This window comes from Lycorma delicatula, chromosome 13, assembly GCF_047948215.1.
Source record: "Lycorma delicatula isolate Av1 chromosome 13, ASM4794821v1, whole genome shotgun sequence".
Taxonomy (NCBI): Eukaryota; Metazoa; Arthropoda; class Insecta; order Hemiptera; family Fulgoridae; genus Lycorma; species Lycorma delicatula.
In genome coordinates this window covers 48548754-48567284 of record NC_134467.1, presented here as the reverse complement: position 1 = coordinate 48567284, position 18531 = coordinate 48548754, and the positions used below count along the sequence as shown (strand labels likewise).

The window sequence follows — 18531 nt, the reverse complement described above, 5'->3', positions numbered from 1 at the left end:
CACCCTAATTACACTACTTTTTGGGCACTCGTGTAAAAAATTATACAGTATACAAAATTGCAACCCGTACGGCTAACGTGCTAAGAATGCAAAACAATTCAAAAAAGTGCTCAGAAGTGTCCGATTTCGACCATTCGGTGGCCAACTGTATTTACGTCGATGCGACTAAAATAAAAAGGCGCTTGAATGGCTCTTGCATAACACCAGGAAATGAACAGAAACGAAGCAATTTTGCAATCGGTCACCATGCAGCAAAATCAATACGTCGAACGAAATGAACATTGTCAGTTCCAAGATATAGTTAACTGGAAGGTTGTTTACAAGCATTTTAATTCCAAGATATAGTTAACTGAAAGGTTGTTTACAAGCATTTTAACCAAGGTAGATCGATTTGGAGCAGAATCACGCGGTCGCTAATGAACGACAAATGCTGCAACCGCCATTATATTATTTGGCATTGAAGCCGCTGCCCGATTGATCGTCATCAGAGTTTTGCTAGCTTGAGCTAGTTGCTTCTTGCAATGCTTGGTACACTTTATAGATAGGCCAAAGACTTCCTGAATACCGAAGAACTGTTGCCGCATGTGAATGTCCGGTAACGTGCAAGTTCAACCGTATATTGTTGATGAACGTATGAAGCCTACTGCGACTGTAGAATTATCAGAGGGCTACTTTAGCAATATGGAATGTGCGTCGGGCATTTCTTTCAAAGCCAAGAGTGTGGGATCGTGACCTATCAAAAGCAGTACTCGGACGCTATATTTAAGGATAATGCTCGTTTCTGTATATTTGCATCCCATTTGAAAGGACATAAATGATTTTCTGCGGGTGAAAACGAAACGTCAATGCTGATGCGTTTCGTAATAGACTTATCGCTGTACAGACGTCTTTTAATCATTTTACCAGTGCATGTCTGCTTTGTTGGAGACCTATTTCTACTGCTCATGAAACACAAGCGCTAGTTGTTGCAAATTACGAGAACTAATGTGGCGATTTACTTTATAATATGTGTGACGGTGAAATCATTACCATTAGCGTAATGCCAATTAATACCGGTATACCAAATATGAACTCTATTTTCCCTAATGTTACCGACGACTGTCCGATACCTATTTATCAGTTGAATCATAAATTAGCTCCTCCCATAGTCGTTATGAGAGAACATAGGTTAGAGGAATTGGCGCGAGTCAAACTGTTTCGAGAAGTATGAGTGGGTTCAAAGAATACTAATCAGTGCCCATAACTCCAGTTAACTACTTATATTCAAGGGTAAGGGTAATGATTACAAACCTATCAATTATCTGTTTTACGCCCGCTCAACTGAAGAGTTACATGAAGGTCAGCAAAATGTTTCTGTTTGTGATTGTTTACGCCAAAGTGGAGTTGAGCCTAATAATGTCGTTAATAACGTTCACCTGAAATGAGTAAATTCTGGGGACTCGGTGATATTGATATACTGCCTTCACCGGTTTACTGGCAAAAGTCCGAAACTTTTCGGGGCTCTGCACTTTTATATTACACTTTTGTGTAATTTTCTGCTCTGGCCGGGAGTTTTTTTTTTGGCAGTCGAGGTTTTTAATTTTTAACAGATATAAAACTTCTGTTATCTCATAAAGGTAGATAATTTCGATAACGTCTTCTGTGAGTATATTTCAACACATTTAAACAGTAATGGTAAGTCGGTAAACATTTTTTTTATTCATTTCTTATTTTTATTATAAACTGTTTAAAACGTTGTTGTATAATGTAATAATTTTAGGCGTTTTTGGAAGATGTACTAAAAAATAACATTTTATATTTCAGCTTTTACATTGATGCTAAAATTCATGTTGGCATCGTCGGTCCGACTGTTTTATCGTCATCTGTTTGCGAGTTGTGTTGGTTGAATCACAAGTGTAGAAAGTTATTTATAAGATTGTTTATATTCCTTACTTGTTTATCCGACGTAAGTTAATTATGCTAATATTATTATTTAATAACTACATTACTGTAAAATATGACTTTTTTTGTCAACTGTGTTTTCTTCAACGTTGTGAACGTCATCAAAAATATACACAGAAAATTATAGTAACATTTGACCAGAAAAGGTTTTGTCAATGTTATTTTAAAAATTAATTAATATTTGCTTAATAGATTTTTATTTCAGTAACAAAGAATTGAACTAAAAATTAAAAAAACGTAGAATAAACATAATGCTTGTAGCTTATAACTATTTACAAATAAATGCATATGTAAACAAAACCTTTTTTTTTAATGATTTTATTTTTCCACAACATTTTCAATAGAGTTACTGCTAATTTTAAATTATATTCAGCCAGAGTTTAAGAATAAATATCTTAGAAGTGGACTGTAAGGTTTTTAAAAGTATACATAATTATTTATCAATTTCTGTTTTTGTATTTATTGATTGCAGTCCTGATAAAGTTTCATGTGTATTATTTTTATTAATTTTAATTCTTAAGACCATTACCACATTTCTTTTTATTTGGTAATCCTGAGCAACTACTGTATCAACATTAATTTGTTTTGTACTTTTATATACTGTAATATATATGCTTAGGATCAGCAAAACACAAGATGTAAATTTCAGAAAGCAGATTTGGACAGCAGGTGACCCATGCAAGGTAAAAGTCCATGCCACATTATCGGTACTGTAGTCAATTAGCTATCAGTTTTGTGAATTATTGAGAAATTAATCCATTATGTGGAGAGAGGTTAGGGTTAAGGTTAGGTTTTTGTGGAGAGAATTTATGGATAGATTACCAAAGTTTGGTAATACTCAACGCTGTCTTGTAGGATGACTGGCTGAATATATGTTTTAATGGAAATATACTTATTACAGAGAGAGAGACTACAGTACATGTTCTACACTGTTAGTCCTGTGTACGATGGATAATCACCATACAAAGAGCGGCATCAGGTGATTTTGAGTCTCTGATTGAATAACTATTAAGGTAATTTATAGTTTAAGTACAAAACTGTAACCTCTCTCCACAGAACTGTAACCTTAACCTTAAACCCAAACCTCTCTCTACACAATGGATTATCATCTTAACAGGTCACCATTACTCACAAAACTGATTGTTAATTGGCTAAAATATTGATATCCTCGGCTTGGACATTGACCTTGTTCAGGTCATTGCTGTCCAAACCATTTATCTGTTATTTAGATATTGTATTTAACTAATCCTAAGCATATCTACTATTAGTAGGAGAGCTGTTGTTACACATTTTAGGGTATATATTTGAGGCAACTTAAAAATTTGTGTAACACCTCTTTTATAATGTCTGAATACAAAATTGAAGACCTGGCTGAAGTGGGGCCTAGCCAACTCTTAAATTTTAATACTTTCAAATTTAGTATTTAATGAAATAAGAAATAAAAAAGCCAGATTATTTAGTCTGGTTTAAAATTTTTCCAGGCCGTTTCAAGATTGTATTTCATAAATATGAAAAAAATATGTTTGAGAGAATAATATTTATACCCAGAAAAAATATTTTTAAAAGCAAAGGCTATTTTGGTAGGACTTTTTACCAGGTGATTGGGAATGTTTTAAGTGAGTGCGAGTAATGCTATGTATAGGTTATCTTACACATTTAATGTATTGGGTGATCATTTGAAAAGTTACATTTATTATTCAACAACAGCTATCAGTCCCATTGTATTTCTGTTTCAGGCACTTATACCATTCATTCTTAAGGGGACCTTTTTAAAATTATTTTCAAAGGGGTGGAACCCACCATCTTTTCTACACCTACCCTAACTCAGAAATCTTAAATGGCAATGGTAACATTTAATTATATTAATTGACAACCCAAAAAAAAAAATGAATTTTGATGAAAAGGAAATTATAATCCTCCCACTCCTTTGTGCAGTAGATGCGAATAACACTATATATATATATATATATATATATATACAAATTATTACCATAATTCAGTTCTTAATTTTCATTTTAAAAAAATTGGATACAAATAAATATAAAACAAAGTGTTTTAAAAATTTCAATGAATGAAATGTTTTGCAGTTTGCAGCGATTTTATTGTTTTCATTATAAATATTTAAATTTTAACTTGAATGTTTTTATTTATGAAGATAATGGATGTACCTGTAAAGAATATCTACACATTTGAAGCTCTGTCCTCTAACAGTATCAAACTAGAAACTAAAGATGATAACAGAGAGGAAACGTTGTGCTTGTTTTTACCTCATCACCTGATTGAAGATGATATTACACATGATTGTGTAAGTATAATTTGATTTATCTTTTTTTTTTGTTATGTCATGGGAGGTGTCACCACGTCGTTAAACAATAACATTAAAATGTTGATTTTATATTTTAGGATAGTGAATCTTTGCAAGTGAAAGAGGAGCCACTCAGTAATGATTGTGATAATTATAATGAAGTAACTGATCCTCTTGCGATTGAAGAGATCGAGTTAATTAAATCTGAGGATCATATTGTTAAAAATGAAGCGGTAAGTTTTATTGTACATTTATTTTATAATGAAAGCGATGTATGAAGTTTATTCTATCCCTCTCAGAGTGTATTCATCGGAGTATTATATGAATGAAAGTTTATGTATGCACTTAATGTCGATTCTTTAATTTGACTTCATTGCATTTTGTATCATGTTTTGATTCTTTCTGTAGTAATTCTTGAATTTAAAAGTTTAATTTACAAGTACAGGGAACCTTACACTCCTGATGCTTTGGCCAAAGCTTTACCACATTGGCCAAAAAGATACTACTGTTTTTACTATGATAATGTGCGTCCACACATGTCTCTGACTGTAGATGCAAAACTCCTTGAAATTTTTTTATGCTTTGACAGTGACATGTTGAACCATGTGCTGCATTCATTCACTTGATTGGGCTCCTATCAATTACTTCCTCTTCCCAAACCTGAAAAATTGGCTCGCTAGACAAAGATTCATTTTAAATGATGCAAAGGTGAGATAACTGCTTACTGAACAGAGTTGGACAAATCACATCATACTGAAAATATTAAAAAGTTGTAAAATCTGTTTAAATTGTAAGGGAACTAAGTTGAAAGATTAAAAAAATTTCTGCAAAATCTTGGGTTTTCTTTATCAGGACAAGAAGTAGTAATATTCATTGTAATATGCTCTTAGGGATGTGTTTGTGTAGTGGAGGTAAAACATTTATGAATTACCTTGAACAGTGCGAAAGTCCGGCTAAATAAGATTTTAAATGGAATGAATTTCGGTCATTGTTTACTTTTAAGTGTAGGCTATTGTTTTCTTTCAACCATTTTTAAAATAATTCAAATTTCCCACTTTTCTCCTTTTTGTGTTAACTATAGATATGTAGATGAATCTTTTCAGCTGTGAGTAAATTAAAAAAACATTAAAGAATTAGGTTTTTTTTTTTTGATAAGTGAAAAGTTAATTTTTTGTGAAAATTAATTTACAACATAAGTATTCTTACATTTGCTGACAACCTGATAATTTTGGCAAAAAACATTAGAGGTGAAAATCAAAATCCAAAATTTAAAAAATTGTATTAACAAAATTGCTACAAATTTCATATGATTAAACAAAATGGTTTACTAATAATAAAAACAGAATCTAAGTAATGAAGATTTCAGAAGGAGATAGATCAAAAGATCAAAAATTTAAATATTTTGGTGAAATAATTACCCTGAATGTATTAGAAAAGGTGAGGTGACTCATCAATCAATTTTCAAGCAACATTCACAATGAAAAATTCTTATCCAAATACACAAAATTAAAACTATAAAACCATAATTTTACAAGTGCCATATATTGCCGAAGACCTATAAAATGTTTGTAAGATTTTTTTTTCAAATAATAATTTTTTTTTTTTTTTTTTTAAATTGCCTAGTCTGAATTTAAAATGTCCAGTTAGCTTGACATCTGGAAAATTGGTGCCCCACTGTATTATCTTTTCTTACATATCATCCGTGTCTCATTTGGCCTTGGTGGTGTTGCTTTATTCTTCTCTAGTTGAACAAATTACAACCTATACGTTAAGAAAATAAAAACTATATATATTTTTAATAACTTGTGTTATATTTCATTGATAGAAAATTTGGTATTTATGTATTAACGCCACTGCAGCTACAGCTTTATTTAAAAACATTGTAGTCAATCGGATTTTGGTGGAAAATGAACAGTCTCTTTATTAATTTTAATAAATGGTTATTTATATTTATTTTATAAATATAATTTAACCTACGCTTGCTTCGCTTGCTAAACAAAGTTAGCAAGCGAAGCTAAACAATTAACACCGTAATTTTTTGAGTATTTATTTAATAAATTCAGTAACTATTGCAATTATTTATTATTTAAATAATCAAAACACTCTTGTTAATTAGTCAAGGTTAGTGAGCGAAGCGAGCGTAGGTTAAGTTTGGTTAAATTATATTTATAAAATAAATAAATATAAATAACCATTTATTAAAATTAATAAAGAGACTGTTTTGAATCTATGTTAAACTCTATATCAGCCCATTTTCCACCGAAATTCGATTGACTAGTTTGTTTTTAAATAAAGCTGTAGCTGTGGTGACGTTAATACGTTAATACCGAAAATTTTTACAAAAATTAATTAAAACAAATCTTTTCTTTGTTTGGGCTATTTCTGTAATACTTGATTTTTGTCTCATTTTTAACAATTAGACTTAGATTTTTAATGGTATTTATTACTAAAAATATTTATTTTAAATTATATTTTATGATGGATTTAATGGTATTATTAAATTCCAGCCAAAATAAAAAAAAATTATCTATTTAATATTAATTAGTTAACATATTTTGTAAGGTTTTTTCATTATCTTTTTTTTTTTTTAAAGGAATCTGAGATCTTATTGAATGATGATGTTTCATCACAGTCTAATCTTAATATGAGAACCAGTGAACTTCAAATAAATGATTTACACACTGTGAAGACAGAAGAAGAAATGGGGTTTTATCCAGGTCATGTAAGTATGATTGGATCGTGTAACAAACATGATTTCTTTTTTGTTTATTTCATAAATATATATATATATATAATTTATATGTATATATTTTTATTATTTTTAATGTACTCTGTCATAAAAGAAATTGTTTTTATTTCTGTTTAATTAATACTGACTTATTCTGTGTGTGAATGATAAATGATCAATGTTTGAGAGCAAAAATGTTGTTTGAAAATTTGGTGATGACTAAAATATGTGTACTGTAATCTGTTGATATAGTTCACATTTCAATAAGCTCTAGCTGATTTGTTTTAATTGTTCTGGTTGTCAAATTTGAATATTTATCAGGTAAGCAGTTTAAACTGACCCAATACAAAGTTAAACGTGTAACGCCAGCGGAAACAGTCTGGTTGTGTGGGCTCCACCTATTTGGTTACTATTAGCGATGTTTCTGAATATATTCAGAAGTTATTGTACTAGATTGTTTGTAAGGGTTTGGTGTTTGTTTTTGGTTTCTATCTTTGGTTATTTTATTTCAAATTTCTGGTTACATAGTAGCCTAGATAGATTAACTAGGCTATTTGTTGGAGTAGGTAGGTTAATTTATTTGAACCACTCTACTGGCACAGGGACTGTCTGTTACTCATTTATATTTATTGTTATTTGTTTTTTTTGTGTTTAATAATTTGTGATCAGTTAATTTTGAATTTGTTGAAATTTTATACATGTTTATTTTGAACAGCTGTTGTCACATTGGCAATGGTTTGTTTGTTTTTGTTTTATGTTATAGTTTTTATTTTAATTAGTTTATTAGTTTATTTTAGTTTATTAGTGTGCACCCGCTTTGTTTAGCAAAGGTAAAGACTGTTGGTTCGTCTATTTGACTAATCTGTGATTTTACGTGAAAATTTTCTTACCAGAATTTTTGCATAGTTGATCCGACAGGGATTAAGCGGTGCAAATTTCTTGTACTTGTGGGTTTGCCCGTTTAGTTCACTATATAATGGATTGTTGATTGAAGGTATGTCTGACACAGCTGACAATAAGAAACAGGGTAAGCCCAAGCAGATTAAACCTGGTGAGTTGTTGCAGCTTGATGGCTCTTCCTTCTCTTCTGGGGAGGTTAAGTCGCAAGTTGAGCCATCGACCTGGGCTGGAAAGGATAACATTTTGGTTCAGGAATTTAGGAAAACCTTTATAAAGGCGGGTACTTTTGCTACCTTGGTGCCTTTCAGGAAAATTATGATTTAGTTGTTCAGTTCTTGGAAACTTCAAGGAGTGCCTCCAAAAGTGTGCAGGATAGGATTCTTCCTAAGGCAATAGATTTTAAATAAGTTGTGGCGGCCCACACCGAGGGATATGAGACATTGGCTGCTGAGTTTTTGAGAATGTTCTGTTTCTTCAAGTGAATGAGAGATTGACCTCGCGATATTTATTAATGGACAATCAGTATAGCTTTCGTCCTGGTAAAGGTACCGAGGATGCTATATTCAAGGTTATGAGTGTAGTATCAGCCAGCAAGATGGAGTATTTATTTAGTGTCTTTTAAAGAGATATCTATATCTCTTTAGCCTTTAATAACCTGTGACGGCCCTCTGCCATGTACTGAAAATGAGATGCAAGTTCTGCAAAATTATTTCAGATGACATTCATTTCATCTGATGTGCTGCTTCGTGGAGACAGCCATGAGATTAGTAAAATGGTGTCTAAGGGTTGACCCCAGGGCATTGTGTTAGGTTCTCTGTTGTGGGCAATAGAGTTAGATTTTCTTGTGCGGCTTAGGTTGTCCAGCGGGTGTCATGGTGGCTTATACTGACAAAAGGCTCCTGCTGGTCGAATGACGCTCGTGAAGGGAGGTTGGATTCAGAGCCACTTGAGCCATGAGGTCATCAACATAAGATGAAGTTCAGCTTGGAGAAGACCATGGTGATACTTTTTAAGGTCCATTTGGCGGCAAGCCTGTGTTTTGATGTCAGGCCAGCGAATCAAATATGTTCAGGCTCAAAAGTATCTTGGGGTGTTTCTTGATCAGAATTTTTGATTCAAGGAGTACTTACAACATGTCACAAAGAAGGCCTGTAGTGCCTTCGACTTGTGGTCAATCCTGATGGGGTTCTTAATTGTAAGACCATGAGTATCCTGTGTAAGGGTGTGTATGAGGCAATTATGCTATATTCAACGCCTATCTGGGCAGAAAGGATGGCATTTAAAAGCTATCGGGATATATTATTGAGGGCCCAACATGTCTTGCTGTTAACGGTGACGGGAGGCTACCGTATGATTTCACATGAGGCAATCTTGTTTATTGCCGGAGTGAAGCCGATTGATCTACTTGTGTCAGAGAGGTATGTTGCTAAGAAATCAGGAGAGTTGACTTCAGAAAGAGCTCGGAATATTGAGCAACAGGGTTATGCTTTAGGCAGGCAAGATGGGGTGAAACAGTTCATGGGCATTATACGCATAATGCGTATAATGCCCACGAACATCTGTTTCCTGATGTCGGTTTGTGGGGCGCCTCTTTGGTACGATCAAGTATATGTGATACAATTTTTTTCAGGGCATGGTACCTTTAGGGGCAGATTGGCTCGCTTCAGCCTGGTTGATTCTGGTTTATGTCTGCAATGTGATGCGCTGGACAATTACTTTCATGTTTTTTACGAATGTTTGCAATATGATATGAAGCATACAGAAGTGATTTGTTGGCTTGATGTTATCAGGTTGACGTTGTACCTCCATAAAAAATTGGAAAAACCAGGCCGAATGGACTATCATTGAGGAAAATATGGGATTTCTTGTAAAAGAAAGGATTGCTGAAGGTGTGTAGAGCAGGTTCCCGCATGGGTTTTCCATTTGTTGTTCTGTTATGGATTAATATTCATGTTTTATGCAAAACATAAATAGAGAATATTTCTATTCTATATTTTATATTTCTCTATTTATGTTTTGCTATGTTCTGTTTTATGTTTTTGTTTTATTTTATTCATGCCGATGTGTGTTGAACTCAACCTTTCCTATTAGGGTGCAGTTCATTTTATTGTCAGCTCAATCGGTCAGTCTTGTTTAAGACTTATTGATAGGTTATTTTGTAGGGGTAACATTGAATGATTAGTAGTACATCGATGGAAATGCCATATGGCATTTGCATCGGCAGCATCCTGATCTAGGCAAGAACAAGACAGAGATGTCTTTTGCCTGAGGTTTTGAAGATGACCCATCACAGCTAAAGCCCATCACAGCTAGGTGTGGAGAGAGTGACATTACGACCAGAATCATTACACGGGGGGTGTCTATCAGTACAAAGTCAGGATGTAACGGATACAGATGAAACAAAATTTTTGTTAATGAAATGAAAATAAAATAAAATTTAATCCTGTATTTACATTAGGTAAAACTAACAATATTACCATATTTTTACAAAACATGTTCAAAGTTAGCACCCTACACAGCTGATACAGCAATGCTAAAGTAATCACACTTGAGAGTAGTAGTAGAAAGTAGTCATTTGACACAAAATGTTGCCAGTGCTGTCAGTTTTTTATTGTGATTGTATGCCCTCAGTTATTGATAGTGTAGAACTTGAATCTATAAACTCTAATCCTTCAAATGACCTAAGAAAAAAGACTAAACAGATCTGGGGAACAAAGAGGCTATTGTCCTCTGCTGACTGTAAAAGCTGCATGAATATGTGCTAATGAGTTGTTTCTTGATCATAATGGAAGAAACCATAATTTTTATCCACAATCTGTTAATGGAGTCAAGAATTCTTTGAAAATTGTACAAAAGACTTTTGTATTGACAATAAAAAAAATTGCCTCCCCCCATGTATGATTACCAGAAACAGCAGGAAATTCATTTACTAGTCTTGATAAATGAGACCGTGCCTCATCTAACAAAAACTGTAGATCGGGTGTATCCACCATCAACAATGTTTTTAAGAAGCCGATTTGCATTAATTAAGGTGTTTCAATTTGTTCTCATATGTTGTTACATGATATGGTTTCAAATTTAAGTCGGCAAGAATCTAAAGGCAAAGTGTGTAATTTACATCGCTTTATTGTGATATCTAATATATACATTTTTTAGACAGACAGATCCTTCTTTGAATATCAGAAATGGTCTCTCGAGTCATTATAATGGAAGGTTATCTATTTAATTTTGCAACTTGAAATCAACTTTGTCATATGTCTTTTTCTAACTGAATTGTGCATGCTGCTCTTTGCTGGGATTCTGTCATTCAGAAATTTTTCAGCAAATATTTGATGTGTTCTGTAAAGAACTCAAGGTGTGCAGAAAAGTGCGAGGTGTGTACCACAAAAGTGCTAATTTGTAAGAATTTGAAAAGAGCAAGCGGTAAGAGATGTTTTTATTTTATAATCTTATGTACTTATAATACAAGATTATATTATTGTAATTACATACACACATACATACACTATAATCTACAGGTGTCCTGACTAAAAGTTTCTTAAAGAACAACTTATAATAAGAAAACCAGGTAATAATTTAACAATCTTTTTTTTAATAAACTCAACATGTTTTAATGTAGGTTAGTCAGCTTTAATGTATGCAACTTTTTTAGCTCATCAGACGCCTAGATGATAATCTAACTCTTGTCATGTGTTTAGGAGCATCTGCGGCATTGTTAGAGCAACACCTCTAACAATTTTTTGTTTTAAATCGTCCAAATCTCAACCTTTTCTTTGTTATAACTTTTAATAAACCCTTGAGCAAAAAGGTCCAGAGGAGTGATATCTAAGAGGTGCAGTTGGCCGTGCACTAGACCTCCTTGTCTGATTTAACATCCGGGGAAGTGTTATTTAGGAACATCTCTATAAAAGTGGTGTGGAGCACTATCTTGTTGGAAACGGAATCCTGCACAAATCTGAGGAACAGCAAAGTTCTTAAGCATGTCATGGTACGTTGCCGTGTAACAGTGGGCTCCATGAAAAAAATGCCCGATGATGCCATTCTTTTTCCATCATTAGGATTGTTTTTAATATGATGATTATCTCTGCAACAAACTGATATTAGCAGTAATCATTTCGTTTAACTTGATGGAGTTGTAATTTGTACACTTGCAAATGGAGCGCTTATGATCAATGTCAAGAACAGTAGAAAGAAGAATTCGCAGTCCATAACTATACCGCCTAATAGATTTATCCAGACTGGTAGCGAATGCATCGCTTACTTGATCCACAGTCTCTTGTAATTAACAAACTTTTTGATGATTTCTAGTTTGTAAAACCAAGCTTCCAGTCTCTGTTAAAGCTGTATCTTTGGAATACGATAGGACTTGGATGTAGGATAATTGATATTCCATTCAGTTTGTACTAGCCGTTGAGCATGTATAACTAATTGAAACTAACCAAAGCATGCACTGAAGGTTTTTTGTGAGGTCCATATCTTGACAGTTGCATTGGAGTCGGCTTGTGTTTACAAGTGTATTCTGCTGAATCTGAGAGTACGCTGAACAAATCTTGGGGATATATCCTGTGGCTTGAGCTTATGTTGTAAGGGATTTCAAGGACTGGTTTCCTAAATGCAGGCCATTAGTTTTAGATACCTTTAGCCTAGACATCGTGTATATAAAATGTGTGGGTTTGTAGATCTGATCAACATGAATATAGAAGTAATAAATTTATTTACGTGTTATATTTGCTAAATAGTTAGGTTTGTTGGTTTTCCTAAAAATGCATTTGTTAATAAAGTTTCAGCCAATTATATAAACGTACTATAAGATAAGTAAAGTTCCTTTTATACTAACGTTAACTCGGTGATTAATTTATATTCAAAACCATGTTGATAATGAATATGTGTATAAAATATTCAATTTTTTATACGTATTTAGTGGCTTTTTAAAAGATAACACTTAATGTTATTGTAATTGAAATAATTTTTTATTAATTCCAGGTTGCTATGGATAAAAGAACCATCAAGGGAAGTAGCAAGAATTGTATTCCATCTTTAGACGATGGAATTTTAAATGAACACTCCAGTGAATGTAAGTGTGAATACGGTGATGTAACGATAGAAAATTTAATTGAGAATACTAAAGAGAAAAAAAATAATATTAATACAACAGAGGAAAATTATGTTTGCAACTTTTGTCAGAAATCTTTTAATGAAAATTCTACTTTAAAATCGCATTTAAATATTCATACTAAGGAGAAAAATTATGTTTGTAATTTCTGCCAAAAGGTTTTTATTTGTCTTGCTAAGTTAAAGGTGCATATTAATTTGCACACCAAAGAGAATAATTATGTATGCAAATTTTGCCAAAAGTCATTTAAACTCGAAGGCTGTTTAAAAAGACATCTTAATATTCATACAAAAGAAAAAAATTATATTTGTAACTTTTGTCAAAAGTCATTTAACCGTAAAGACATCTTAATGACACATCTTAATATTCATACTTCTACCGATGAGAAAAATTATGATTGTAAATTTTGTCAAAAATCATTTAATTGTAAAAGCCATTTAATGTTACATCTTAATGTTCATACTAAGGAGATAAAGTATATTTGTAACGTTTGTCAAAGGTCATTTAATTTCAGTTGCCATTTAATGAAGCATCTTAATATTCATACAAAAAAGAAAAATTATATTTGTAACTTTTGTCAAAAGCCATTTAGACTCAAAACCTCTTTAAAAAGACATCTTAATATTCATACAAAAGAAAAAAATTATAATTGTAACTTTTGTCAAAAGTCATTTAATCGTAAAGACGTCTTAAAGTCGCATCTTAATATTCATACAAAAGAAAAAAATTATAATTGTAATTTTTGTCAAAAGTCATTTAATCGTAAAGACGTCTTAAAGTCACATCTTAATAATTTTCATACTACTGATGAGAAAAATTATATTTGTAACTTTTGTCAAAAGTCATTTAATTTCAGATGCCATTTAAAGAGACATCTTAATATTCATACAAAAAAGAAAAACTATGTTTGTATTTTTTGTCAAAAGTTATTTAATTGTAAAAGCAATTTAAAAGCACATCTTAATATTCATACTAAGGAGAAAAAGTATATTTGTAACTTTTGTCAAAAGGCATTTAATTACATAAGCAATTTAAAGAGTCATCTTAATGTTCATACTAAGGAGAAAACTTATATTTGTAACTTTTGTCAGAGGTCATTTAATGGCAGAAACAATTTAAAGAGACATCTTAAAATTCATACCAAAGAGAAAAATTAATTTATAACTTCTGACAAAAAGTTTTTAATGTTTCCTTTCTTTAAAGGTAATTTACACACCAAAGAGAAAAAGTGTATAAATTTTGTCAAAAGTCAAAATTTATGTAAACACATTAATTTCTGCACTAAAGAAAAAATGAATGTTTTTAACATTTATCAAAAATCTTTTAATGAGTTATATTTTAACAAGACATGTTAATGATATCCTTATTAGAATCATTGTGACGTTTAAAAATCTTATATTAAGGAAAAAATCAATACTATTCATTAAGTGTGCATAATTTAAAACTAGTATAACAAAAGTTATCTAATGTATATAATTTAATGTTACATTTTTCTCATTTTTGTATGTTACAAATTAAGGCAGGTTTTCTGGCTTGTATGCTTCAAACACAGATTTATATGCTACTGTGGGTGATGTTTATGAACATTTCAAGCCTAGAACTATGCCAGTCAGATAATTTGATCGGTACTGAGGAATTTCACCAGTTCAAGAAAAGAGGTGCAGAAAAAATGTGTTTAAAGTTCACTAGTGAAAATTACAATTATATGTTATAAAAATCACAAGTTACATTTGTTTTACTTGGAACACTGTTTTTTCAAATGCATTTTCACAAATAACACTGACCTTGATTAAATCTAAACTGTCGTTCCGATTTTATATTAAAGTTTACTTCTCATCACAGCCGTTACATTTTAGTAATGTTTTCAAAAATTAAACCCATACAAGAAGTGTGTAATCTGATATCTGTGCCTGTTGTTTTCAATATTGGCCTCAAAATCTGTATTATTTTTTTATTTTTTACTAACATACTTTTAAAAATATTATGACTGCTTCTTTTATATATCAATTTCTTTAATGTATCAAAAATTAAAATTTCTTTTTTATATCAATTTTCTTATTGTTATCTCCTGGTTGTTAATTATTTTCCTCTTTTTCTTTTGCGCCAACAAAAATGATTAAAAATGCACTTTGAAATTGTATTTGCAACTCTACTAGTTTAAGTTTCTATAACTTTTCAAATATTATGAAAATTTACCGACACATTTTTGAAAGTATATACTGTCAGAAATTGTAAAAAGATGTTAAATTATTTTTTGCCCAAGGTAAAAACCTCCCTAAAATAATTAAGAATCTTTAAAATAAAAAAAAAAAAAATACTCTGTTGCCACCAGTATATTCTGATATATTCAATACATTCTTGGTTATATATTTTAACAGATTTGTATGTATGATTTTATTATTCTTTTTTTTTGGCCGATGAATCAATTCATTTAATTCTATGGTAATTAATTATTAGAAATGTTGTTTATTTTTAATATTGTGAAACATTTGTTTTTTCATAGGAAATAGATAGTATTTTTCCTGTGATTACTTTTAACATTTCTATTTAGATTTTTGCTACTTCAAAATTCTCTAATCATTGCCTGATGTTACATAAAGGCAAACAAAACAATCTCTTCCTAGATTGTCTTTTTTGTAATCTAATCTTTTTTTGCTACCACATTTAATTTTCAATGTTTTCTTCCATTCCTTTATGATTATCTGGAATACAATTAAAGAGGATCAGAATCAACAGTCTTGTTACCCTATCCCTGCCTTTTTTACTTCTTTATACGAAATAAAGGAAATATTGTGATTTCAAAAAGTTTGGTTTTCAGATTTCAACAGAAATATTCATTTTGACCATCCCTGAATCCATTTTGTAGTTTTGGCATGATGTCTCTACGCATGTATCTCCCATTACTCAAAAACGATTAGCCATAGGATGTTGAAATTTTTTGCAATAAATAATTATTCAGTAATAACAATAAAAAAAATATGAAAAAAAATCAGATGTTATTAGTGAAATAACATTTTATGTACTTTAAAAAATGTTGTGTAATTTAATAGGTGTACATATGTATATATGTAATAGAGTTTGTGAAACATATGATTATTTAATATTAATTGAAAATAATAATTTAGAATCTTGTTATTTTTGGATTTTTTATCTTAATTTCTGTTTATCTACATTAAAGTTAACTACAGAGTGACTGAAAAATAGACCCTCAAAAGAACAGCATATACACTGAGGCTGACATGTCCAATGTTTTATAAAATGCAAAGAATTCTTATCTTTAAGCTCATTATTCCTCTGATATTGTCGGGCAATATTCTCCCTAAGTCGGAGTTCATAATTTCATTTTGTTTTTTGTTGTCGATCATTTAATTGCTCTCTGGTTTGATGTAATTCTTCTGGTCTTAATATGTGTATACGTCCTCTAGTTTTAGCAATTGTGTAACTGTCCACTTTATTAAAAAATTGGAGGATTGTATCTCACTTTAAAATGAAGTTTATCAAAAAATGTCAATATGTAATTTAATAAGCCTACAGGTAAGTCATTTGGTGTCCGCATCAGATTTTTTATTTTTAATGGTTCCGATAATTCCAAATAAATTTAACTTAAGAAAAGACATTGGAAATTGTTTCTTCAGTTAAAAAGTTTATTATTTAAGCCAGTTACCTTTTCAAAATGTAATTACACATAATTCTTGTATTTCATCGTTCTATCGGATTATTAATTTTACACAAACCTTTAGTTCCACACAAAATTTTCCCTTTCTAAACCACCTTGTTATATTTTACAGATTTTTTATTGATGTGCTCTTCTATTCTATTCTCTACAACTTTTGTAAGATTTTTTAAGGTTTGTAACTTTTGTGTTATGTTACTGAAAGAACAGAAATTTATACGCACCATTTTGCCTCCTTTTTTGTGTAAGGATGAATTAGGGCAGACTGCCATTCTTGTGGGATTTTTTCTGTCTTCCAGATGTTTTTAAATAATTTTTCTAATAGATCTTTCATCAATTAGCTAATCATCATAATTTTAAAAATTGCACAGTTATTGGAGTCTCACCCAGATGCTTTATTATTTTTTACAGATTAAAAGGGTACTTTTTTAGTTACTGGTTCCTAACAGTTGACCTTTTCTTTAGGTTTTTAAGTTTAACAATTTTTCAGAATAATTTGCTAAAATTTTACTATTATTGGTTTATATGATTTACATTTAAAAGTATGCATTTAATAATTTTTTTTTTAAATTTAGACTATTTTATTGTAATAAAAAGCTCAGTTTTACTTAAATTTCTGTTTTAGAAATATGTTTATAATATATAAATTTTGATTTTATGTGGTGTAAATAAATATCATTTTGTTCATAATGTAAACAATATCAGAATTATGTAGTTTGATTTTATATTTAAGTGTATTATAACATCCGCTTAAATATTTAAGTGGATTATCGATTAATTTTCAAATGTACATTCCAAGTTATTTATTTTTTTAATCTAATAAACAAAGTTACACAGAAAACAGGTTGCTTCTTTTTTTAAACCTATACTGTTCCTTTGTGTAAAAAACAAATCGATGAATTAAAATGTGACCGGATGCAAGTTTATTTATCTTGTAATAATTATGATGATAAACACTAAATAAAAGTACCTGCTTTGTCCAACCTACGTGGTGAAAGTGGTACTAATGTGCGTCTACATCCAGGTTTGGGGTTTGAATCTGAGGTCGGTTTTGAATTTTTTATTTGTATAATATTGAATAATATTATTATTATATAATATAATAATATTATAAATTATTATAATAATAATAATATTATAATAATATTATTGTATAATATTATTATTATATAATATTATTATTATAATAATATTTGTCAGCCTGTCTATTTTGAAGTGTTTTTATATCAGTGTCTTTTAAAAATGTTATGTGCAACCTTACTTTTTCCATTTAAAATTTTTAATGTCCCAACTGGTGGGGGGTTAGAGCAGCGGTAGATTTCTAAATAGGCTAGCTAGGCTATAGCCCACAGCGGTAATGGGCTGCTTGGTGGCAGAGTGTGGCGGCACATTTGTAAATCTGCTTCTGGGTTTGAGTGTAGCGGCCTCATATCAAAAAACAGATTGTTTTGAGGTTGTAGCATTTATAAAAATTTCATTTTTTATGTTTAACGATTGAATAGTTATTACTGCATGTGATACGCTGGGCTATACTCTTATTCTTTTATATATCATTTATGGACGGCGTTAAAGATAATTTGTTCCAGTATTTTTTTTTTTTTTTTTTTTTTTTTTTTTAGTGTTTTGACTGACTCTTTTGCTTTCTCTTTTCTCCAGTCAATTTCTTTCCACATTTTCTTTTTCTATTTCTTAACTTGCAATTGAAAACTAATTTTGTAAAGAGATTCTGTTTAAAATCTTTACAATTTCTACTATTGGAGATCATTTTTTAATCTTTTCAATCTAATTTATTTTTAACAAAAATTTGTTTTTCAGTATTCTATTATTACTCGTTAAAAAGATGTGATAAAAGAAACAGTTTTCTTCTCAAT

The 18531-nt window shown here is 30.7% G+C and overlaps 1 protein-coding gene across 1 annotated transcript; it reads left to right on the top strand.

Annotated features, from left to right (window-relative positions):
- Positions 1-1807: 1807 nt before the first annotated feature.
- LOC142333552 (uncharacterized) lies at positions 1808-17518 on the top strand. The gene is made up of 6 exons (XM_075380832.1): positions 1808-1945; positions 4097-4246; positions 4345-4479; positions 6840-6968; positions 12858-12948; positions 14507-17518. The coding sequence occupies exons 2-6, from the start codon at positions 4100-4102 to the stop codon at positions 14602-14604; spliced, it is 600 nt and encodes a 199-aa protein (XP_075236947.1). The 5' UTR covers positions 1808-1945; positions 4097-4099; the 3' UTR covers positions 14605-17518.
- Positions 17519-18531: the final 1013 nt, after the last annotated feature.